The sequence below is a fragment of the Gymnogyps californianus genome, chromosome 3, assembly GCF_018139145.2.
Source record: "Gymnogyps californianus isolate 813 chromosome 3, ASM1813914v2, whole genome shotgun sequence".
NCBI lineage: Eukaryota > Metazoa > Chordata > Aves > Accipitriformes > Cathartidae > Gymnogyps > Gymnogyps californianus.
In genome coordinates, this window is record NC_059473.1 from 34,516,542 (window position 1) to 34,542,146 (window position 25,605).

General features: G+C 47.5%; 1 protein-coding gene across 1 annotated transcript in view; it reads left to right on the forward strand.

Moving 5' to 3' along the window:
• Nucleotides 1-25,605, forward strand: part of MDGA1 (MAM domain containing glycosylphosphatidylinositol anchor 1) — a 146,379-nt gene that overhangs the window by 81,937 nt on the left and 38,837 nt on the right. The window contains exons 9-10 of the mRNA XM_050894416.1: nucleotides 11,546-11,815; nucleotides 15,193-15,344. Of these exons, the coding sequence (XP_050750373.1) occupies nucleotides 11,546-11,815; nucleotides 15,193-15,344 (422 nt within the window). The remainder of the gene's footprint in view (nucleotides 1-11,545; nucleotides 11,816-15,192; nucleotides 15,345-25,605) is intronic.

Consider the following 25,605-nt stretch of genomic DNA (forward strand, 5'->3'; position numbering starts at 1 on the left):
ACAAGATAGTTACTTTTCTTGTTGCTTTCTCAAACACTACCCAGTTTGTCTGCCAAGGACCCATAAAACTACATTAATCATCATTCATTTTTTAACTTGTAAAGTTGCATCTCACATTCATCTTCCACAAGTTTTTTTCTGGAATCAGTGAGGAATAAAAAGGTTTATTGCTGTTTGTTCTGAGGTCTCTGATGAAGTTTTCCCCCATCTTTTCCTACTTTCTATGGCATTTTAAAGATTTTTATGATCTGTTGTTAGTCTGTTATTCTGCCATTTTTGCACTGATGAATTCAGATCAGGGTACACAAATCCAGCTAGAGTCTTACAAAGAAGCCTGTCTTTCCATCAGCTCTGACTTTTATCACAGATTTAGCCACAGATATTCCCAGATTTAAGTCCACACAGGTTCTTTCCAGAGCTGTACACAGAATTATATCTTCTCTCTGCCCACCACAGTGGGATGGCTCAGCAAACGTTGCTGAAACTTGTTTGAAATGTCCTTTTCACCTGGGGTATCTGATTCTGGGAGGTGTTATTATCTATCAGGAGAGGCTGGAAGGAGCAGGATACCATGTTACAGTGTGTGCTGCCGCAACCCCTCGGGCTGATAATTGCTGATGGATTGACTCAGGCCAGCATCCACTTTCAGATCTTCATGCAATGGGTGAGAATGAGGAAGGTAACGGCCTTAGTTTTTGTGTCCCAGAAGAGTCGGGAATGTGAACAACGGAAACTTTATGGAACCAGCTTCAGGCATTTATCTGTTGGACCAAAATCCAGACATCAGGAGAAGAAATGAAGTGTGTACTTCCCACTTGTCCTGCATATTGCCTTTGCTGCAGCCTAAGTCCTCCTCAGTCAACATGAAAAAGTGTCTGTGTGAGATAGGCGTGTGCCCGCATTACAGAGATGCTGCTCCCCCAAATGGTTCCTGTCGTGCTGGCCCGGTTTGAGGTCAGCCACAGAAGCAGCCTGGAAAATCGAATGTCAGAGCAGATTTATCCAGTGAGCAGGACTGTTAATAAATTTCCCTCTCCTGGTCCAAGTCCAGAGGAGATGGGACAGAGCTGATAGCCAGATGGGGAGGTCGAGGGAGCAGGCTGCTGTCCTTGAATGATTGCCAGTTCTGTCACTGGCCTCCTTCCTGTGCCCTCTGCTGCAGAGGAGACCCTGAGCCCTGGAGAGTGATTTCTGGGAGCCCACAACACCTGCGGCTGTCAGAAGTGACAGTGCTCTTCCTAATACAGGGAAAGACGAGGGCCGCAGGGCTGTGTCTGCTTCAGCAGCAAGGCTGGTGTGCTGCTGCTTCTCTGGAAACATGGTGGCAATGTAGAGAGAAGACATGAGGTTTCCAATGGGGGAGCGAGTCCTCCATAGCTTGAGTCCATGCCCTTCTCTGAGACAGGCGGTATCATCCAGGCCTGAAGAAACAGGACTGCCAAATCCTCTGCTGTCTCCATAGGTGGTTAGCAGTTTTGGGAATAAGGTGTAGGGAGATGATTCTCTGTAACCAGCAATCCGCTGAAGACACGTTCATGAAAAGCTATGACAGTTACTGATATGACAGATGAAGCATTTTTTTTTCATAATTAATTAATAGAGGAGGAGTTGGACACAGGCACTTATAAATTCACACATTTTAAATGCGTGCAGGTAACGGTGTGAAGGATGGAGGGGGAAGACAGGACTTTCAGATGGCAGAGATGGTGGCTATTTGGCAGCTGGCTTTTTGGAGCCAGTCACTATTCTGAAAGACCTCAGCCATTTCATCTGATGGACCGCCTGAACCTATCCTCATTTTTCCATCCTTTGCCCATGATTGATTTGATCTACCTTGATTCATCTGAAGAAGATGATGACAATGATGAAGAGATAACCATCCAGAGAGTGACAGCAAAAATGCTTACAGTAAAAAATGTTCTTGCTTCTCCTTTCCCTATGCTATATATACTGATCCTGTGTTTTTAAATTGCATGCATTTCTTAAGTTCCTGTATGCACCACCCCCCTTGTTACATTAATTCTTATGGGAAAAATTGCTTTGATGTCTGTTGACCTCAGCTGCTTCATCTATGAGACTGAACATTTGCCATAAATCTTTTAGTTTGAGCATCCTTTCAGCCTCTTTCTGAATGGTTATGTTTTCATTGTCGTCATCTTCCTCAGATGAATCAAGATCAATCAAGGGTGAAGGATGGAAAAATGGGGTAATGATGACAGTTAGCAGAGCACGATATTAAACAGTTCACAGCAGAACTCCGAGGCAGCCGATAGAGAAGTGATGGAGAACTGGGTGTTGCTCTCTACTGAGTTCCTCCTCCTTGGTCCAAATTCCCTACTAGGCCTGAAGGAGAGGCTGAGGAAGAGCTTGGTTTGTGTGGGGAAGCTTGTCCTCTTTCCACTCTGTAGACAAGTGGAGAACCACTGTATTAACTCTTCCTGGTCTAGCTTTGCCCCATGCGTCCTTTTTGCTTACTAGTACAGACAAAGAATTCAAAGTAAACATATTAAGGAGTGCTGGTTAATATTTTATTATCTTAATTGCCTTGGATGGCCCTCCTTCCCCTACTAGGCTCTTTCTGGCTTGGATCTCTCCCCTTTCCAGCTCTGATCCCACCACCCCATCATTAAAGCAGGTCTGATTTTTTTAATCAACATTTCTGCTTTTGGCTATGCTGCCTTTTGCTTTGCCTGCCTGTTTGGAAAGCAGCTGTGGAGGGATCAACTAGTGCTCCCAATTTAGCTTTCAAACTGAAAACAGAAGGTGAGGTAATGCTGTAGCCCAGCTGCGAGCAGAAGGCTCTGACCACCTGTGGCCCTGACAATCATTGCATTTCTAAAGCAAGGACTCTTCTCCATTTTGACAGGATTGCAGTTCTCGGAGGCACTTTCTCCTGCAGCCTCTCTGCTCTTAACTTTCAGTTCTTTTATTAAAAAGGTCTAAACATATGGAGGCGATTGAATTGCTCAGGCAGCTGGTGATGGAATAGGAGTCTGTTGCTATTGGATTGCTGCTTGGAGTCAGCAGTCAGCTCTGCCTGCTGGCTCCTCTGGTTGTGGGTGAGATCCTCCATAGGAGACTAGGGGAAACTCAAGTCAATTCCTTGTAGGTGGCAACTGCATACTCTGGACATGAGCCCTAGCAGTGGCACTAATTATATGCTGTCTGGAGTCCAAAGATTTATCACTATATTTGCTACGGGGAATGTGCAGGCTGGTGTCTGTTTTCCTTCCCAGGGTAGCTCTGTTGTGGCACGCAGCAGCTCGAACACAGGAGGTGTCTCCTGTCCAAGAGCAGGACATGCAGCCCAAGTTTCAGATGCGTGTTATGACTCAGCTTACTGATGAATTCATTAAACAAGGCACTTAGAGTTCACGGAGAGGTTCTTATAGAGCGATGGCACTGGCCACTTCTGTGCAGGTGTCGCACAAGCATTTACTTCGGTCTGCATTCATCCCACCTAGCAGAGATGCGAGGGCTGAGATCACCGTAGGCTCCCTGTGCAGGCACAGGACAGAGGGAGATAATGCCAGCTAGGGATTTGTACCATCTGAATCGTCGTCTGGAGATGTCCCTCTCACTCAATGGCTTTGGAGGGAGATGGCGTTCCTAACTTGGGTGCCTCAATGAAGAGCCTGAAGTTAGATGGGATAAATTTGGGCTTTAAAGTCCTGTTCCAGCTAGCTCCAGGTTTGCTGTCAAACCTGGGGGCATGACCAGTCCTTTCCCAGTTGTTCCAAATCCTTCTCAGGAATGTGGAGGGCCTATCCTAGGACGATGAACATCACAGATTGGCTGTTTTCCCTCTATTTTCCCTTTTTTACACTGTGGATGGAAGCATAGGGAATGCATTCTGCTGTGATGGGCCAAGCAGCTCTGTTTCTGCTCGCAAGGTTGCAAATGGTACCTGTTGATCTCTGCCCCATTCTAGGCCCCTGTACCCTGCTTGTCTCTGCCAGGCATGTGAGGAGAGTCAGAGCTGTAGATTCAGGTTTCGCTTTTATTTTCTCCTTTCCCAAACTTTTTGCATGTCATTCCTCTGGCATTTAAAACTTTAGGACAGTGTTTCTGCCCAGAGAAAACAAAATCTAAATAGGAACTAAAACTGTGCTTCTGCCACCTGAAGAGCAGAGGAAGGAGAGAAAGGGGAATTGTAAAGATATATGTACATACACACGCACACACACATAAAACATCAACATCACCTTGTCAAGGACTTTGGGAGAGGAGAAGAGGACTAAGAATTCTCTCCTCCTAGTATTTGTTGAGATTGGGGGCTACTGGGGATAGGACAGAGTTGATTACTAGGACATAAAAACACCTATAGGGAGGACTTGCAGTAGGTTTAAACTGCAGCGAGGGAATTGGGTTAGATCATAAGAAAAACTAGTGATAAACTCTGAAGTAAGACGAAAGATGTGGATTCTCTGCTTTGGAAGAAGAATCTCATTTGGTTCTCTTTTGTGGGTTGATTTTTTTTTTTACTTTTCCTTAGTTTGCACTGGCAATGAGTTGCTTTATTCCCAGAACTACCCAGCTGAGTAGCTCACCTATGAATTATTGAGTAGTAAGATAACTGGTTCTCTGCCAAAAGTTAATGCATATGGGATGCTTTTGGGGAAAGAGTATCATTGGCTGACTGTTAGTGAATGTTTGGATCTAAACTATTTATATGCTATTGGGAGCGGCATGTCACTGCCAGCCCAATTTGTTAAACAGAAGCATGTAATAACAGATGCATGGGTATGAGCTGACATCTTGTTATCTTCTAGAAGACAGAGGCAGAACCTGAGCAGAGAGTTGGTGGTCTGACAATGCTATGCATGGGAAGGCTCCCCTCTTGTGGGTATGTGGGTGGGCAGGAGAATCCCAGATCTGCCCTAGCCGTCATTCTACTTCACCATGCTATAACTAGCAAAATTGGCTGTGAGTTAGAGACAATATTTTCATGTTAGTCTGTGGCAAAAAAAAAAAAAAAAAAAAAATCTAGATTTGAGTTATGCCATTGGTCTGGCAGTAACTGAAGGTATTAGCTCTGAAATGCCCACTCTCTCACCCTCTATTTCTCTTGTGCATAACTTTGCTAATTGGGTGGTATGTGGGTGGGGGGAGGATTATCAGTATGCATTTCACATACAAATGTGTATGTGTCTTCTGTACATACACCATCTTTTCCCACTTATCTTTTTCAATTAGAGGAGTGTTCTGTTTTGAAACCAGGCACTTGAAGGTAAGTGAGGCATGGGAATGAGGTGGCTTTACACGGCAGGAGAATACTTGTCTTTGTAGTGTCTTGTTAACATGAATTAATTGGGCAGTGAGTCTAAGTGGAGTTCCAGCATGTCTGGGACAGATCCTTTTTGAGGAGGCATATCTGTGAGGCAGAAGGTCTGGAAATTCCCACCCAGGTTGGACTTTCTTCAAAGCACTCTGTAAAGTGAGCTAGGGGTCTCATGTATTAATCAGCACAGCTCGTCATGCAGAAGAAATCCTTCAGTAAATCCCTCTTTATTAAAACAAGGTGAAGACTGGTTGAGCTAATTGGCTTGGAAAGTTCAGAGAAGAGGAAAGCGGAAAAGCTGGTAGTGAATACATTTCATTTGCTCTTCTTTTAAAAGCACTCAACTAGCACAGAACTAAGCCTTCTCTTCTCTGAGCCCTGCTTCTCTGGTCCCTGCACCCACTTGTCTAGCAGAAAATGTACTCAAACAAACTTGTTTTGTTTGAAATAACAATACTTGCAACTTGGCTTTCAAGCACTTTGCAAAAAATACACGTTTTATGTCTTTATACATGGGTAGACTGAAGTGCAAAGGCAAAAGGCATAGAAGATGAAAGAAAGAGATTCTGGCTTTTAGCTGAAATAGGTTAAGCAAGCCTTCCTCCATCTCCCTTCTAACTACTCAATTATACCATCTCTCAGAAACAAGCAGATGAGACTAGGCTTGTAAATATTAGTTGGATATTTGTCTCCACATGGAAAACTGCTGGTGCCTAATGTGCGTTCTTGAGATGTGGGTGCTGTTGCAGGGAACAGAATTGGTCAGCTGTGATTTCCCAGCCTTGTGACAATAAAAGAGCTTCCCGCTTGCTCGAGTAGAGAGCTCTGGTCTCTCCTGGAGCTGAAACCATGGAGTTTTCTACCTGCTGTGAAAGCAGAGGTGCAGTATCTTTGACTGTGACATCTTTATTACCCTGGATTATGGGACCAGGGGCTGGATAAGGAAGGCACCCTTTGCTGGGATCGCTTTCGTTGTCTAGAGAAGATTAGGGAATACTGCATCCAGTATGACTACAGAAGGTTACCTATCAGAATTTAAATGGATGCTGTATGGGGTCATACAGGTCTCATAAGGCCCTAATAGCAGCCTGTGCTGATTTGCTTTCCTGAGAAATTACTGCCTGGTGTCGTTAGCCACTTTGGATAACAAAACGCAGCTAATAATTGTAACTAATCACAAACTGCAGTCTTTCATACCAGGTTATCTGTGTGTCCTTTGCAGTGTTAATCCAGCAAGTGAGTGGTCAATTAGTTCTCACACGTGTGATAAGGTGAAGACTACAAGCAGGAGTCCCACTGGCACCGTGATTGCATGGCTAAGCTTGGAGGGAGTCATTCAGCAGAGTGGGATGAGAGCTGCTTGAAAATAAAGCTGCTTTCTAATCTAGCAAGGCTTGCTATTTTCATCACTTGTGTTACGTGTTGCACTTTCTAGATTTAAATAAAAATGTAAATTATGTCTGACTCTGGAGGGTAGAATAGAAGGTGTTTGTCACAGGGGAGGAAGCCTGGGCTAAGGACTGAGTGTGGGTCAGGATACAGGACTCCTGTGCTGCTTCTGTCTGATGCTGCCAGTTCATGTGACCTCGGGCAGGCCGTCTTTCTGCTTGTACCTCTCTTTTTCCACCTGGACATTGCTGTGCCGTGGTGCTCTTTGCAGCAGAGGAAGTGTTGCGGGAAGCAAATCCCTGTAGAAAAATGAGAGTGCAGCAGCCCATGGCAGCTGCATAGACCAGCGGTACAGTGTGGGCAGCTGACCACCTACAGAGATGGCTGTTGTCAGCCGCTGGTCAGGGTGGCTACAGGGGGGGAAAGGGCTGCCTGTGAGTTAGAAAGCAGGTTATGAGTGAGCTCCTCAGCTCTGACAGGCCCTTTCAAAATGAGCCAGCATTTGGGAATTGACCAGGATATGCTATTCACAGTCCTCAGTCTACAGTGGGAAAGCAGACTTTGCACGTGTCTTGCATAGTAGTGTTGTACAGTGGTGTCTAGGATTTTTGACCTTCTCAGTTCTTGCCTGAGCTCTTAATGCTAGGTCCGTTCACTCAGTGTTCCCCTGTTCTGCAGATGCTGGTTTGTGTTTAAGCTTGTCACTGATTTCTGTGCATCAGTCCACTCCAATATGAGCCTTTCTTTGTCTTTCGTCCATATCAGATTGAGCAGCCTCATGACAACATCCCCATTTTTTAAAGTGAAAAAAAAAATTTTTTCACTTAATTTTTTTTTTCTGTATTTACCCCACAAGTGAAAAACCTTCCATAGTGCGTCACTGCCATCCTGGGATGCTCTGACTTCATCATTGGTGAAAGAAGCATCTCTGCCTTCTGGAAGCATCTGAATTTGATGGGAACCTGGAGCAAGACAGCATTGCAGAGATCATGGAGTACCCCTTTTTGAGCTGTGCCCAAGCAGGACAGCACAGTAACAGTGCAAGGAGACTATGGTCTCTCCTGCAAGCTCTTTGGCTCTTGTAAGGAATAACACTCCTCCCTTCCTCAAGGCTAAAATAAAAACAGACTTAAAACAAATACTTACAGACTTGACCACAGCTCAACAGCCAGTGCAATTCTCACTCATCTAGCAGGATGAGCATTTCAGTCCTTCTTATTTCCAGTGAAACCAAGAAAATAAGAGGTTATTGGGACACAAAGCAACACCCCTTGACACTTGACATTTCTCTGTTTGCTTCCCTCGCTCTTGCCCTTCATCATCATGAACATCATGCTAGCTTAGCAACCCTTCAGTGCAGAGCATCTGCTCTGCCTCACAGCAAGGGGGCTGCCTACAGCCCGGCTTTGCTTTAGGGTGCCTGGCATGCTGGAGTAGGTTGCCTGTGTTCGGCTGATTTGATTTGCTCCTAACGAGCTAATTCTGCTGCAAAGGCAGGCTGCCCTGCCTTGTGTTTCACAGCAGCCGCATCTTAACAAGGTTGCTGGAGGAGCCTTGCTCCTTCAACGTTGCCTAGAACGATAATGTGCTGCCCTCTTCACCCCTTTTGTCACTCCTCCTGCCAGCTAGCTCTTCTAGAGTTAAGCTGTGTGCTGAGAGAAAACAGTAATCGTCTATATTTGTTTGCTGTGTTTCTTACCAGGGGATCCCGAAGCCCTGTATATGCAGAGAGGCTTTTTACGTCCTCCTTGAAGCGTAGCAACCTGCTGCCTGCAACGTGGCCACTGCTTAAAAGAGCACTTCAGCTGCATGCACTAGAGTTCAGGGGAGATACAGAAAGGCATCTGAGGAGCCTCTGGATAAGGACCCACCTTTGGAACTGGGCTAAAAACCGGGGCTGATACCCAAGCTCCCCAAAGAACACCGTGGAAGCTTAGTGAGCCAGAATAGCTAGATACTGCTCCCTTATAGGGATGCAGCAGGGATGCTGCTTCCCTGTGGGTATTAGAGGCACCTGGAAAATCGTTATAATTTCCTGCAGCTCCCTAAAGGTGTCTGTGCAGGAATCATGTTGGAGGTCTCTGCTCTGAGACAGTCACCATCTCAGGTGTACTGGAGTTGTTCAGTTCCCAGTTCTGGGGAGTCAGAGCACCAGCTCATTTAAACAAGCTTTCTTTTGCGTTTAAGCCAGGGATGAGAAAAGGCTGTGTTGTTATTTGCTAGGATTTGCAGACTGAATCGCTGCCTTGGTGGTGGGGTCTCCCTTTTGTGTATAACCTAGTTGAAGAAGTGTGGGCTCCCCAATAGGTGTTGTAGGCCAGAGCTGATGTCTGGCTCTGTAATTGCTGTTGACTTTGCTTTCATATCCACTGGCAGCCTTCAGGAATAGCAGCCCCTTGGTGTAGTACTGCATCCTTTGCAGTGATGGGATGACCTGCTTCAGCTCTCTCTCCAGAAGACCCAGGGGCTCCAGGACTACCTGCAGAGTTAATGCTCATTGGGTGTTTCCTAGTGCCAGAGACAAGAGGAGAAAATGTGATCAATTTTTACTATATAGGCACTTTCAGACATTCCCTTTGCAAGGTGATAACATAGGCCCAGAGCCTGTCCCAGTACAAATCAAGTAAATCCCATTTCCCAGCTGAAGAAGATTAAATATCTTCTGCATCCTTGGCTGCACTGCTGTTCCTGTGACCTAAGAAGCATCTGGAGTGTCCCAGCCCCGCTGCTCTGTGAGCCTTTACCAGCCTCAGACACTCCCTCAGTGAGGCCCAGGGGGGCACTTTCCTTGCAGCGTGTGTCCTTGCAGGGGCACTGTGTCCAATTTCAGACCTTTTTCTCTTCCTCTGTCCCAGCTGCGTATACAGGTGCAGTGAGGGAAGCTGCTTTCCTATCCCTCTCTCTCCTCCTCATGAGATAGATTGCTTTGAGTACATCTGGAGCTGCTGTGACTTTTTTTTCAAGGCTTCCTTTCTCTTTTCTCTCCCCTTTTTCTCTTTTTTTTTCCCCTACATCACCAGCTGGCCTTGCTTATAATGTGAGACCCCACCGGCTTCAATTAAGGAGCAGATGTGACCCAAGAAATGGGATAGCAGCTAGGGATGGAGATGACACATTCATGGCACTAGGTCTAATCAAACAACTTCTCACATTATTCTCACCGTGAGGTGGGAGACGTGTGAGCCAAAGGCAAGTCAGCACTTGGAGCACCCGCAGAGACACATTGCTAGCAAAGCCATCTGTAATGAGCTGACCATGCCACTCAGCACGGCAACATGAGCTCAGTCAAGGGCTGCTTTTAATCCACTTAAGTGCAGCAAAGGGCCCAGAGGCTGAGAGTTGAGAATGGGTACCTAGAAAACAATCAGCCACTGTCAAACAAGGGCTGCCAGGTGGAGGGGATGCTTGTACGCTGAGTACCCACAGATGCATCTGTGTCCCTGGGAGAGGGGACACTGCATGCATACCTCTGGGGTGGTGCATGCACCACCTTCATCTGTGGTGAAAATGGACATGTTGCTAACGTTGCAGAGCTGTAGGTGGGTCTTACTGGGGTCAGGCTATGGGAGGGGAGAGACTGGTGTGCTGGAGCCCTCTAGGCACGGCTGTGTTCAGGCAGCAGGGATGCTGTGTGACCCGTAGTTCCTGGTGGAGCTGTGTCTGTGGCACTGCAGATGCTGTGTGTTGCAGGTTTTTGGGCATGGCTGTGCTTGGCAGCTCTGCGACCCTTTAGAGGAGGCAGGTGCTTTGTAGATCTGCAGCGCATAGAAGTGCCTGCGGAAGAGCAGGTGCTTTGAACCTGGAGAAGGTGAGTTGTGATTGTGCTGGAGCTGCCATAAATCTGTTCTCCCTTTTTTACATTTGGGCTAACAGCTGTTTTGTGTTCAGGAAGCTTTTCTCATTTTAGAGGGAGAGCTTCTGGTTATTCCCATGCTGTAGTGTTTTAATTAAGAGTTTATTGCAAGTGAAACATGTCCGTCAGGTGGCTGTGGAGATTGAAGTCCTCTGCCGTTGCATTAAATAAGGGGTAACCCAAGCAATACCAATCCAGACTTTCTCCTTGCTCTGCCTCAACCATGTCCAAATTGTGAGGTTCCTGTAAATTTTTAAGTGCTAAAGAACAGGACTTAGTAGCCTCCCTTTGCTAAGGAGGTGGCCACACATCACCATTCTCACACTACTGGCAGAGAAGCCGACACAGAGAGATGTGACTCACCTCCCAACGTCGGGGAATTGTTGCCAGAGATAAAAATAGGACCCAGAGTCCCTGTAGCCAGTCCCTGATGTGTTGCATGTATTTGGGAATTGATGTATTTAGGAGAGGCCCTCTAACACCCCTTCAGGTCTGTGCTCTGTGGGACAGCCACTGCATATCCCTCCATCTGAACACGGTGTCCCTGATAACCCTGTCAGACATTGACCAGAAGGACATGAATGTTACTGCTTGGGAGCATACCTGCCTGCTCAGGGAGTGCAGTTTATGCTGGGTATGAGGACTATGGTTATTCTGATTAGGATCTGAGGACTGAATCCAAGCTGTGGCGCTTAGCTGCTGGAGTTGCACTTCTCACATGAAAAAGCAGAGCTTGCTAGCTTCTCCAAGCAGTGTCTCACTGTGGGATGAGTACTTGCTAAAGGCCACCCCTACCTAATAAATGGGAGGGAGGTGGGAGGTGGCCCCAGCCCAGTCAGAAGGGGATGTCAGGCGACCATTGCTGCTTTTGGTTTGATGAAGCCTGGCTCCTGCTAGAAAATAAATATCTCTTGGAAATCATAGGTGCCTGTCTCCTCAGAGGCACCGCCGGGGTGACCGTGTTGAGCGAGGCGGCTTGTTCCCTGACAGCATCCCCGTCTGTTGCTCTGTTCGGTCTCCAGTCCCTCCCGTGGTGGAGCCGGCCTTCCAGGACGTGCGCCAGGGCGTGGGGCGCAGCGTCACCCTGCGCTGCACCATGCTGAAGGGCAGCCCCATGAAGGTGGCCACCTCCGTCTGGCGCTTCAACGGGACCCTTCTGGCGCAGCCCCTGGCAGAGCAGCAGGACTACTCGGAGCTGAAGGTGGACAGCGTCAGCCGGGAGACCAGCGGTAGCTATGAGTGCAGCATTTCCAACGACGTGGGGGTCTCCACCTGCCTCTTCCAGGTGTCAGGTAAGTCGCAGAGTGCACATCAGAGCGAGCTGTTGGATGGGGCCATGGACGTGGGAAGCTTGCTCCCCATAACCTGGTGCTGATACAGGCAACCTCTACTGCCTCCTCTGTGCGTGGTGCTGTGTTCAGAAGGGATGGTTTTCCATAAGCCAACAGGGAGATCTGACTCCATCATTCAGGCAGTCCTTTAAGTCTGGGATGGACCTGTGGCAGTTAGTGCCAGCCACTGGTACATTTTAGCAGTGTTTGACCACTTGCCTGAAAGATACAGGGCTTAAACTCAAGGTTGCCATCAGCTTTCAAGCTTGGACAACCTGAATTGTAGATAAGTATTGACCAAGGGGGAGTGAAAGGCTCTCTACATCCCCTCAGCAGGCTCCAAACCATCTAATTTCCCCTTTAAAATCAAACAAACAAACAAAAACCTGTATTAGATATTCCTGTACCTTCCTATGTCTCCTGTCTGTCTGTGTCTTACAACGCCTGCTAGGACAAACATGAGCTGGGAACGGGTACTAGTACTCAGTGGATTTGCTGCTGACAGTTTTCTGTGAATCCAGCAGGTACCATAATGGAACTCCTCTCCAGCACCTGCAACTGCAAAGAGGGATGGCAGAGTTATAGCATCTAAAACCACACATCTGACCTAGCCTCTCCAGCTGATCATTAAATCTGCTTTTCCCATGACCCTAGAATTGACTTGGGCACCAGTTTCTAGAAAAGCTCTCCGATGAAGTTGCCTTAATAAGCAGTAAATTCAGCCAAAATACTGGGTTTTCAGTCCAGGGTCAATTTACAATACTTTTCAAGTCAGGGCTGAACAAATGAGAATAACATCCAGAGAGGCCTGATTTTGAGGCAGATCTTTCCCAGGGTTTGGAAAAGCTCAGGTATGCTGTAACTCTGAGATGCTCTCAGAAAAGGGAAAGCCCAAACCACTTCTACTGTTGGGGCCCCTTTTCAGGACCTTGCTCTCACCCCTTGAGATTTCCTGGAATTTGTCTGGCAGTGGATTTTGCTTGAAAGCTTTGGCCCTCTACCCTTTCTTCATACGCTTGCAACTCTCATGTCACTAAGTAAGTGATGACAAACCATATCCCGCTATGAGCCACCACAGCAAACTGTGTCCCTAGCAAGCTTGGGAATGCCCCAGGATCTGAATTTCTTGCTGGAAGTAGTAACAAATACATATTGCCACCTGGTATGCCATGCTGTGCCCCACGAGATAAGATCCCCTCAGCAGAAAGCAGCGTTCATCCCTAGAGAGCACTCATCAGGAAAGCAGCAAGCATTTATTTTCCTGCATCCCTTCTCCATTTCCAAGGCATTGATATCTGATGGTGGCTTTTCAGCGCCAGACATCTCTGCCTGTGTCCTGGACGGTTACAAATCAATTAGACCTTCTGAGCCTGTAGAGCAACCTGAAAAATAATCCAGCGGCTAGACGGCTGCGCTTGGGCTCAGGACCGCTGGAGTTTTAATTCCCATCAGTCACAGCCTTCCTGTGTGAGCAGGGGGAATGGCATAGTCTCTTTTTGTTTCTGTTTCTTCTCTGTGAAAGAAGGACCATAAACCTTCCTGTCTGACAGGGAGGTAGTGACTCATTTGTGACTGTGAGGTATTCAGATGTACTGGAAACAGAGTACATAAATCTGCCCAGGATAGGATTAGTTTCTTCTATGGATGGGAGATTAGCTTTCTGAGATGTTTTGGAAGGATAGCGAGACATCCAACCCACTCCCCTTGAGCAAGTTATCAGGGCAGCCCATACTGGTCACCACCCGCACTCCCACTAGCCACAACCACAGAAAAGCCCTAAAAGATGGAGTGAATAACCTTCAGCTCTTCCCATCAGATATAAGCGAAAGACAAAACTTCCCAGCAATGGTAAAAGTTTCCAGAAAGGCAGTTCCAAAAGTATCTTGATGTGCTGCATTTCTATTAGGAGGCTTATTTTTTAGCTTCCGTTTCCATCTTGGAGTCAATTAATAAGGAATTAATATCATGCAAGATGATGATTATCATCAGTTCTGATTTTATTTTGGAATCCATTATGAAGCTTGACTTCCACAGTCAATACAAGTTGAATAAGCAGCAATTAGTCTCTGAGGTTGTTCTGAACTTCTTGCTTGTGCAAAAATTCAAGTCAATAAAAATAATAAGAAAAAAAGGACTTGGAAATAAACATCAATATTATCCATCTGAGTTCATAAAAAATAAACATTGAATCCTTTCGAGCCTAATTATAACCACACAGAATGGCAGGGCCTGTGATTCAAGTGGAAAGGTGCAGCAGACTGCCTGGGGAGATGGTGTTTATGCCTGTTCTGCTCTCCAGCATCCCTTGCTGCCCAGGCATCTTTCTGGTCTGTGCAGGTCCAGATTGGACCTGAACCCAGAAAGGAGAGTTTTGGTTCAGGTCCAGCTGCTGCCTGGCCCAGGACAGGACCTGCCAAAAATTGAAGTGCACAGGGTGAAATGAAGGTAATTTCAAATAGGGCAAAACCAGTTGCAGGTAAGCCTCGAGTTGCTTCTGGGCCCTGTGCATTAGTCCACCAGCTGCTGGGCTGCATGGCAGTAGTCTTCAAATCCTGTTTGGTAGTGGTTCAGGACAGCAGCGGCTGGGGAAATCATGGGAAATCCCTTCTTCTCTGAACTATCTAGTTTCTCTGTGGTACATCTTTCTCCTCTGTTTCCCTTCCTCCTGCTGCCCTCTGTTTTTGAGGGGAGACATGGGTTTAGAAAAGACATCTCTGCCCCTGCAAAAGCTCCTGCTGTTTTTACCCAGGCTGAGGTCAGCATCCCCTTTGCTGCTGAGTTGACTGTTGTGTTACAAAGAGGCTGGAGCACTGTGTTGCCAAGGCAGGGGAGATGCAGAAGGAGCAAGGTCTCCTTTTTAATGCCGTGGTCCCTGTGTGATAAATAACACTTTTCCTATGACCTACTGGCCAAATGATCTTTCCTCAGGGTTTGTTAGCAGGAGATTCTGTAAAGCAGCAGATGAAACAGGAGAAATGCCAGTTTAAAGCTTTTACCTCAATCTGAACTACAAAGCAAGAGAGAAAAGATTAGAGCTGGTTCCAGCTGGAGAACTGAAGTTGTTCCCACCTTCCCTGGTGTTGGTCATGCCCCACTGGTGTTGCAGGGCTGCTAACCCTCCCAGTAGTTTAGATTGTGAAAGCACTAGTGATTCCCAGAAAATGATGGCACGTCAGTGCAACACCAGCTACAATAGTAAAGGTGTCCATCATGTCAAAGGCAAGTGGATGAGCTGGGCGAGCGGACCTGTTCCACTCTCACCACATCTCTTTGTAATTTATGTTCCCCTTGGTCCCACTCTTTTACTTTCCTCCCTCTTTTTTTTTCCCCCCCTCCAGCAAAAGCTTACAGCCCAGAGTTTTACTATGACACTCCCAACCCCACCTTGAGCCAGAAGCAATCCAAGAATTACTCTTACGTCTTGCAGTGGACACAGAAGGAGCCTGATGCTGTGGATCCTATCCTCAAGTACCGCCTGGAAGTCCGGCAGGTAAGGTCTGCTCTTCTGGAGCCTCAGTGCATGCACTTGGGAAGAGGACCTCTCAGGAGGCAGTTACATCGATGTCTCCTTGACAATTAAGAGCTGAAGGTGATGAAATTGCCAGATCCTGATGGTCTTGCACCTTCCCCACTGAATGGAAGAGACAGGCCAAGTGCACAGCTCAGTGTCAGTTTTTACATCTGGTGTTGGGTGCAATCGAGGGCTTTCAAAGCCTTGCTGCCTCCCATCGGACTGTTCATGCTCAGTGTTTTGAATGGGGTTTTAATGTGAACAAAACCCCACAGTCATTAGTAGGTATTGTAGATCTTATAGGCCAAAGACTCAAGCGAGTGGAATTCCATCCACCTCACTCGTATGAAATAGAGGGAATAAGATGAAGAGCTCTCCAGGCAGGAACTGCAGGAAAAAGTCATCGGCTGTTTGTGTTGCAGAAGGGCTTTCATACTGTCACAGTAATGAAGCTATTTGGACTATATAAACCCTGCAGGGGAAGAGAAGTGGATTTCAAGGTTTCTGAGTCTGAAGAGAAATCATACTGGGGTGGTGGGGGGAGAACTGAGGAAAACCTGAAGAGATCACTGGTTGGAGAAGGTTAGGGAAAAGAGGCTGATGTTTTTAAAGAGCACATTAACCTAGTAGGATTGCCACGTACTTTCATCCATGCTCAGCAAAGTGCCTGCGTTGAACATTTTTAAAAAATGGGGACACTTAAAATTTGGTGGTTCTTGCCATTCAGTGGTAGCTTGGAAGCAAATGCATTTTGCAAGGAAAAGTTTGTTTACTGTAGATAGAAAACAAGATAATTAAAGAGGAAAGTGTCTCTTTCCTCTATTTCTGCACAGTAGGCTCCAGTTTTATGTCTCCGTTTGATTGTGAGCTCTCTGGGGTGGGACAGCCTTTGTTTGTTACTCAAACCGTGCGGAGCACATTGGCAGTGCTTAATAATAATACAGGACACAGGGGAGCCTCTAATAATGAAGGCAGTTTGTCATAGTACCCCTTCCCTCTTAGCCAAGTTTCGTTGTTATCAGCACTGCAACTCAATGAACTAATTTGTGATTTTTATCCTTCTCCAGTGATGCTGAGGTTTTTTTCCTTTTGCACAGTGCCTAGAAGTAATCTCGGATCCATTCCTCATTGAGCTGCTACTGAAAGGGATCAAGAAAAGGGAAAATCACATTTCTGCTTTAAGTTATGACATAAAGGAAGCTGAGTGCCCATGCAAATGTAACCCCCCCTCGTTTTGTTCATACCCCGTCAGTTACTGCTGTTAATGTTTCTTTTGCAGCATCACCACATAGTTGTGACTATTGAGTGGTGTGTTTTAGAGGAGTGTTATACTGCGGCCCTGCTGTAGCCCAGTCTCATGTATGGGCAGGCTCTTAGAAATGGCTACAGGTGCCATCATGGTGGCCTGGGTCTGAATAAGGGAGGGCAGAGAGAGGAAGAAGCAGAGGAGATTTGTTCCCACTTCTGTCAAGCACAAGCAGGAAACACTCTGGAAAAGGCTTTCATGGTATTGCCTCCTCCTGGCCCTCCTCCGATGAATACACTTGCGTTTCACGGTGAGGTCTCTGCCTCCATGTGCCATACTGAGGTCTCACTGAGCCCTTTTCATTTCCTTGTCCCAGAGGATCACATCCCCTCTTGTCTCCAACCTGCCGTTTCCCAGAGATGCCTCTGTGCTCCTGTCCTGCCTTCCTGGTGTTTTCCCCATGATATCTCACTTGGGCTCCAAGCAGCCTTGTGACACCTCCTGACCTTTCACTCTTTCCCTTGCACCATCACCCTCTTCCACGTCCTGCAGGCTTGCTGCTCTGTTGCACCTTCTTCTCTGTGCTGGGGCACGTGGACTAAGCTTTGTATCCTGCTGTTCCATTGCTAGACTGCAGAACATACTGACATTACTGAATGTAACTGTGAAAAGCTCAAAAGCTTAAAAGCGTTGCTGACTGGAGAGCTCTTAAGAAAGGGGATTTGTCTGCCGGAACGAGGAGCTGCTGTTGGCCTGCGCGCCTTCCTCACTGGATACACTGGCTTCCAGGCACTAGCTGTGGTGGCACAAAAGTCCTCCTAGAGAGCTAGGATTGAAGTGGAATATTCATCTCAGATAAAACGGGCCTTACGCACGGCCAGACGCGACTGATTTATTGCCAACATCAAGCTGATGAAAGCTTACCCAACCAGCCAGCCCACCTTCTCAGCCAGCCCACCTTCTCCCCGAGCCCTGGGAGCTCCCCAGCCTCAGCGGTCAAGGCAGGTGCTCTTCAGCATCTTAAGGATGAATGAATGTGGCAGCAGCAGCCTGCAGTCTCGGGGTGGGGAGGGGCTGTCTGGGGCGGGGATTAACTCTTGCTGAGCTGGAATCCGAAGGGTAACCAGCTGGGATGCCCACTGGTTGTAAAACGGTTTGCTGGTTTTCATTTCACTCTCCCTGGTTTGCTTGAAGAGCTCTTGGCATATGTAATGTGAAGATCCCCAAGTAGCAGGATGCTTTGCAAGGCACCTGGGAACCCTTGAATTAAATTTGCTTGCTGCAGCTGCTGAAAATGGGGCTGGGTAAAAGTGCTGCTTATTAATTGGCTGGTGCTGTGGCTCCTCCAGCTCTTCATGTTCAACAGCTTCCGAGGGCTGCTTGGGCATTCCTGGGGAGATTGCAAGCAGTCTGGGGGAATTTGGTTTCCTAAGCAAGAACGGCAAGACGGGCAGGAGTATTTCCACAGGAGCCGACTGTTCCCAGCACTGCGGAGCAGGCTGAGCGGCGCAGCAGACGTACCAGTTCCAGTAGAATAAGAATTAACTTTCGATTAAAACCAAATAAACAGCCTGACAGCTTGGAGCCACTGACCCGGGCAAAGCGCATACGATAGCAACGTGGAGCAAACTTCTTGTAAAGCCTTTGTTGTATGTCTCTGCAAATAGGCTGTTATTTCCCGGAGGGCATTGGTCAGGTGGGCTTAGGCAGTGGCAATTCAGAGGGGGAAACTTCCCCACTGAGGAACAGCAGGGGCCTCACAGACATCTGTCCTGACAACTTGGGAGGTTTTTCCTTTCTTGCTCCAAGGCAACTGATCCAAACGCCGACCACCTTACTTCACCTTAGTCAGTGAACTTCATGAGTTCACAGCCTTGGGTGGTTTGGTTGTGGGCAGATTCCATGAGGCTTTTGGGCTATTTGTTTGGTCAGCTTTTTTTCTTCCATATATTCTTGTAGCATAGAAAGGCACTGAGGCACTGTGCTCCAGCTGAAAATGTTTTTCATTGCTTGGGGATTCAAAGCAGCCTCCCCAAACCAGATCTTTGCTTAAAAAATAAAAAGCCTTTTAAGTTGCTTGTTTCTCTCTGTGTATTTTATCCCCTCCCAGAGCTCTGCTCTAACATTAAAGAGAAATGAAAAGCCATCTAATATTGCAAGCAGGTTGCATCCTGGAGGAAAGATCTGAGTTGGGCTGGTGGTTACGGTTACAGGGGATAGTGGCAGAATTACTGTGCACTTAATGAGCTGGAACCCGTCAGTGACCTGAGGCTGCAAGAGAAAGAGGAAGGAGAAGGTATTGGTGCAGTAGGGAAGTTTTATCTTCATTGTGCCCCTCAAGGAGACCTGAGGCTGCTGTCTCCTCTGTACCTTCTGATATGCAGGCTCGGGCCAGAACGGGCCCAGCTTAACACATTCCTGCCTTTCCCCTCCTCAGAGCAGGCTCAGCTCTACCTGTCAGACAGACCCCTGAAATTTGCCCCCTGGCCAAGCCCCAGACCCATTTGCTGAATTAGCTCACTCAGTTGTCACTTCAGATTAATTCCTGTCAGGGAGACTGTCTTTAATGAGACTGGCCCTGTGCGATGCCTAAGTAATTGTATGGTCTGTCTTTGTTTGTACTTTCATCCCCTCCATGTTGGATAAACATCCCCTGCTGTCTACAAAACTCGTCTGGGCTCCGGAGCCGGCTGCCACTTGCCTCATCAGCCAGCCAGAGCAGCATTAATGAGAGCTGTGGCAGTGGGGAGCCGGGCTCACCGTGTGGGGAGGTGACAGATAACAGAGCTGTTTGGACAGACATAGGACAGGGGCGTTAGCAGGAATTTAATGATTGTGATTAGAGCGGAAGGTTAACTCTGCTGATGCCCATCGCAACGCAGCGGGAGAGGTTTTATGCTGAGGCCCATGGGCTGCGGATCTGTATCGCTTCATTTCTGCCTCTGAGTTGTTCTTTTGCTGTCTTCTGAGCCCACTTCAGCAGCATCTGTCAAGTGCTGTCTGTCTTTGGCTTCATTAGCGCACGGAGCTGGACGCCCTTCCAAGGGCGCACAGACCAGGACAGGGGCATCTCTTGCTCTCTTCATGCACCAAGCAGGGATAGTATTACTTGAAAGGGACGATGAGCAAGCACTGCACCAGCCCATAGTCTTTTACGTAACTAGTTGAGAACGCTGTTAACTCGCACCACTGTGCTTTCCCGATTCGTGCACCACCATGACTTGGTGAACCCATGTGCATGGCCCTTGGCCCATGAGGAACCAGCCTAGTGAGTTGGATGCATCTTCCAATGCTTGTAAGCAACCCTGTGATAAAATAAATAGCTAGTTTGGGCAGCCAGGGTAGAACAAACTTCCAGAGCAAGCTAATCCACCCAGCCGTGTACTTATCAGGAGTGAGAACATCCAGGCCAAAAGCTTGTCTCCTCCCACCTTCAGCAGTGGCCAGTGTCTGGAGAAGAGTATAAAACCAAGACAGACACATGCAGTATTGCTTTCTCTGCCTCTAGATACTATAAACCCATTTGTTTATTGGGTCCCAGGTTAGGAAAGGCTATGAAGGCAGAAAGGAGATGTACTCAAGCGGGTGGTGGCCCTTGCAGCAGCCCAGCCCTGTGCTCTGGGAGGTGAACAAAATCCGTTTTGTTCTACAGATGCAACCATGGCTTCAGACGAAGCTTCTTGCGAAACTGAGCAGCCGGTGCCTCAGGGGATTGCCCAAGGGCTGCACCTCGGGACTGGGGGGATGCTGAGGGCTAGGAAAGAAGGCAGCTCTGTGCAAGGCAGGCAGGGGCAGCTGAACTCACTTTACAAACAAAGGGGCTAACATTTTGCTGGCTCTGGGGGATTACATGCTGTCTGGGCAACGCTGCCATCACCAAGGCCGACAGGCCTGGGTCCATAGCCCTCATCCCGAGGCTCTCTGGGGCACCGTGCCCCCAGTGGCCCCATCCTGTGTGTCCTCTGATTACTGCTGCAGTGGGGTTTTCACCTGGGGTACGCTGCAAGAGCTGAGGAGGTGATACAGTGAGGTTTTAGGACAGCTTAGCTAAAAAGCAGTCAGGGCTGTCCTCCTAAGTCCTTTTCATACTAGAAGATGAAAAGCTTAAAGGATGGAGTTGTGGCTTGTAAAGTAGGGAGGGACCCATCTTGCTCTGGGTAAAATGTGACCTATGGTGCACTGGCCTGGTGTTACCTGGAAAAGGGAAAGGGCTTGTGGTGTCACATCCACCAAGAAATCCTCCTGCTGAGAGGCTGCTTAACTGGACAGCCCAGTTTGATGTCCCAGTGTGGGGCACAGACAGGGCACATGGAACAGGGATGTGCGAGTCCCTTTTGCTTTCCTCCTCCCTTGCTAGAGCATCGCAGTCCTAGCTGGCTGCAGTGAGGAAGGGAGTGTGACTTCCCATGAAGCAGCAGATGGTGGCCCTGGCTGCATGTGAGATGCTGCACGGATCAAAACGCTTGTGGGGTGTGGCAAATGACACATCCCTTTACTGTTCATCATTTCACTTGATACAGGCTGCACTGGTCCTGTCTCACTGGTGTTAGAACTGGGGACTGCAGTGACTTGGCCTCACAGTGTTTGCCCAGGACTGAATCTCAAAGCAGACCTTCTGTTGTAGGATGGCTTGTAAGTCACATCTGCCGGAAAGCTTCTTTAGTCCTGTCTTCTTTTTTGCCTACCTTGGCTGCCAGTTTGATGTCTGATCACAGGCTGCTGTTGTACGGGACAACGTCAAATCAATGCAATTCCACCTACCTGCTGAGCCATCCTTTGTAGCGGGAAAAGGTGTTTTTTCAGCTCGAACTCTCCCATCTCCCCCACTGGTGCTCTTTTTTTTTTTTTTTTTAGTTCAACTTTTGTTCAGGCGATGAGAGTAGGCAGATTACATTTGTGCTCTCAAGTCAATTGCCTTCAGTTGTGCCAGTGGCGTACGTGGTGCCATGCAGAACTCAGCCCTGAGGGAGGTGGAAAAGGATGCAGAAAGAAGCCAGTGTGTCAACGGGAGGTGTTCTTGGCGGACAGTTTGAACAGTCATCCTGATGCAAAGCCAGGGAAAGCAAGAGAAGGGAGAGGTGACACTGCCTTCTTAGGCTGCAAGAGGAGGAGAGGTTTGGAATGTGCAGTGGGATTGAGTGGCAGCCATGCGCTGGTGGAAGGAGAGCTGGCTGATCAATAGCATTTGATGGACAAGCTGTGCTTGAAGCTTAATGAGATTCCTGTGCGGTACCTGGGGGTAAAGCAGCAACTTTGCCACAGGCGTTTGGGAGCAGAGAGGGTAGGATCCTGCCTCAGCTGTGCTCTCTGCTGCCTGAAAATGGGACACAATGTCAGTCACTGCAGCTGACAGCACGTTGAGCCATCTCTCTTTTCGTCCCTAACAATCTGTCACAGGGGATGATATGTCAATGAGACCAGCTGCTAGAATAAGGTCCTCTCTACCTGTGCTGTAAGGGAAGACTCCAGGACAGCTGGATGTTTGGTGGGGGTGGGAAACAAGGATCTTTTTCCACATTTCATGTACATATTCTTTACTGGCTAAGTTGGCAACAGCAGAGCCTCCACCCAGCGCAGAGGAAGGGAGTTTCCTCCTGGCCATTGCACTGCAGGCAGAGGTGTCTGCCCGGCCGTGGTTGTTGTTAGCCCTGTCAGCCAGAGGATTGGAGTGATTTCTACAAGGCTGGCCAGGGAAGCTCGACACAGGCCTGACCAGCACTGAAGGGTCAGATGAGTTCAGTGGAAATGGCTGGGAGTCATGGGATGAGGTTTCCCCCTTAGGTCTGCCTAACATCTTCCAATGCCGCTATTGAGACTTCCCTTTGCCCACGAGAGCTTAGCAAATGATGCCTAACTAAAGAATTAGTCTGACTAATTCTTTTTGCATTCACAAATTGCTCTTCAGTATGATTCATGGTTTTCCTGAGCTGGTTATCCCTGGTCCACAGATCATTTGTAATCAGTTAGTTGGGAAAATGGGTAATATGAGCAGTGGCAGGTTAGTTATGCCTCAGTCTCATGGTGCCATTTCTCTTCTCTGATTATCCAAAGTAAGTAAGGTAACCTGCCCAAAACAGGGTAGCTGAAAATTTTACAAGGTGGTTTGCCATTCATAAGGTGCCTTGCAGCAGAGATTTTTGCCTTAACATTCACTTTTCATAAGTACTGCTGCTAATGCAATTCAAGTATTTGACTGTGCAAGAGAGAAAGCAGGATATTGTTTAGGTTGCCTAGTACAAGGGAATAATTACGAACAGTTTTCCCACTCTTAAGTCTGTTTGGAATAGTTACAGTGCCTGAGAAGAACAGTACAAATAATCTTGCTGGAAAGGCTCATATGATCTTAAAACACATCTAGTAGCAAAATCTCAACTGTCTCTAGCTCCTAACACCACTGTTCAGTGCTCATTCAGGGTAAGGAGAATGTGGGAGAAGAGATAATCACATTCCCCCAACCAATATACCCCTCATATTAGCCTTGCAGTCTTGAGATGTTGTTTTCACACCATTGTGCTTGTTTGTATCCAGCAGGCTGTTGGCTTGTGTTTTACAAAGCTGAGCACAGGATGAAAAATGCTTGCCAGGTATCAAAGATAAAAGTGATTCCTTTGTGTGCATCTCTTATCCACACTCCCTTGGTGGCTTCAAGGGGTACACACTAGTTATTGAGACTTTCTGAGAGTCCCTATTGATAGGCTGTGATGCAGCTTCCTCCCATTTACTCTGCTCACCAGTTGTTTTCAGTAGTCAGCCAATGTTCCTCCTACTGCGTCAGAGTCTTTCCTTTGTGCACCTTCTTCCCCTTCCCTGTTCCCCCTCCTATTTTCCACCTCTTCTTTCTTTTGTTTCTGTTTCCTTTTTTGGTTTTGTTCTTGGTTTTGGGTTTTTTCGCTGGCTCTCACTTCCTAAAACGTGTTGGAGATGAGAGGAGAGAGTGTGTGAAGGGGTAAGGGTTTGGAAGAGAGATGTAGTCTCTCCCATAGCTAGTGACAAACAGGCAAGAGTACGCACTAGATATAGATGTTTTGACTGTGTTTCATAAAGAAATTAAGTGTACGCAGTCATGCTGCCAGTGCAGGCAGCACGGAGCAATGTGAAGGGCTTTATGGCTCTCCCTGCGTATGCTGTGCTGCCTGCCTCTTCTTTACTAGAGACAGGACTGCAAGTGCAGTAGAGTTAGAGGTGGCCTGGCTCTGGAATGATACTTACCTGTATACCTTCGTTACATGTACCAGACTGGGAAGGCCAGAGTCCCATACAAAGGCTGTTTCTGCTCCAGTAAGCAGTAGCCCCATCCTTTATTAATTGTTGTTCTTAAGGGTAGAGGTGCCCTAACAGAGGGCTCTGCCAGGGTCTGTAGAGAACCCAAGAAAAGAAGCCTGGGAGGTGGCAACTCCTGTTGGTGGAGCATGTCTCCCTTGGTAAGTTACAACCATATTATAGACAAAATGGCTCAGAGCTCAACCTAACTGCAGTTGGGCAAACTTGGGCTATGCAGAGCCAGATTGCTGTTTCTTCTTGGAGCCAGAAGTGCTGACAGCACGGTGCATAGACATGTACATTGGTCTGGCTGCAGGCAGTCTTGTCCCATGCAAGGAAATGGGTGGAAGAGGAGACTGTGCTCACTGAGATTAGGGATAGGTATAAAGTTGGATCCAGTAAGGCACCGAGCAGTGCCCGTTTTCAGATGTGAGGCTCAAAAGAGACTGGAACCATTGCTCTCTGCAGGAGGGGGCTGTGGAGCAACATGAGGGATGTTGTCCCTTATTCAGCTTATGCCTGTGCTGCAGACAGAGAGGTGATTTCAGGCTCTGCAGTGCATAGTCAAGTACAGGTAGGATCTTGCAGCAGCAGTATAGAGCTTCCAGTCTGAACAGAAAGACTGCATATGCCTTCAGGGTCGAAGATATGGCTGTGAGACAGTAGGAGAGAGATAACAAGCATAGCTAGACATACATGTAACCTGTCTAGCTCAGTACCAACCACAGTGACACCAACATAGGCACAGACTGGGGAGTGCGTGGCTCTCCCTCCCTTCCCACCCATCACCAAGTTCAGGTGTTAGTTTACTCCTTTTCTTCTCCAGCTCCTGGGCTCGCTTTCCTCTGGACATGCAGCTGTGCGATGCCCCAGTAAGCCCATGGCTCATGAAGTTGCCAGTCATGCTGTGCCTCAGTTAGGGCTTTTACTTTACTGTCTCCCTGACAGAGTGAAGATTAGGTCTGTTCTTCTTAGACTGGGGAACATATGCTAATAAAATACATATTGCTTTCTGATCAGCCCCTAATGAAAGACATTATTGAAGACTGTGGAACAAGCACTTACAGTAATTCATGACAGCACCAATTTGGCTTCTCTGGGAAGCTGTAAACTGCTGCTCTTGGCACCTAATGAAGATGGGCAGCTGATTGCATGTGCAAGAGGAAGAAAGAGAGACTGTCTCCTGGCTTAGATGGCTCCAGCTGTCCTCAGTAGCTACTGAAGGTTGCAGTTGCTTCTCTCTTTGGAGCTGGAGATGTTTCAGCCCAGAAAGGGAGCCTCCTGATAAGGACAATTTAGGACGAAAAGCTTCCAGGACGCCTCATTTAGACTGAATAATGGATTTGCTTTGGCCATCCATGCTTGCTTAACCCCAGGATCTGAACCTGTGTGCTTGACTGGTGAACAACATAGGCATGAACTGCAGTTCACTGATGTGCTTGTCTGGCAAATGCCAACTTTATGTTTGCAATGTGATTATTTGCTCTGGAAACCCCTAATGAGTAATGATTATCAAGCAAGGAAAATTAAATAAATCCAAGTTTAAATTTACCCTAGCCCTTTAATTGATGCTGTTAATGCTTGACATCATTTCCATCCAAGGTGGTGATGAAGTACTAACCCAGGAAAATGTTTTAATCCAATCTGACAGGCACAAGAAGTTTGACGAGAGATTATAAAGAAACATCACAGTGACTGTCTTCATATCCAAACCAAATTTCTCCACTACCCAAA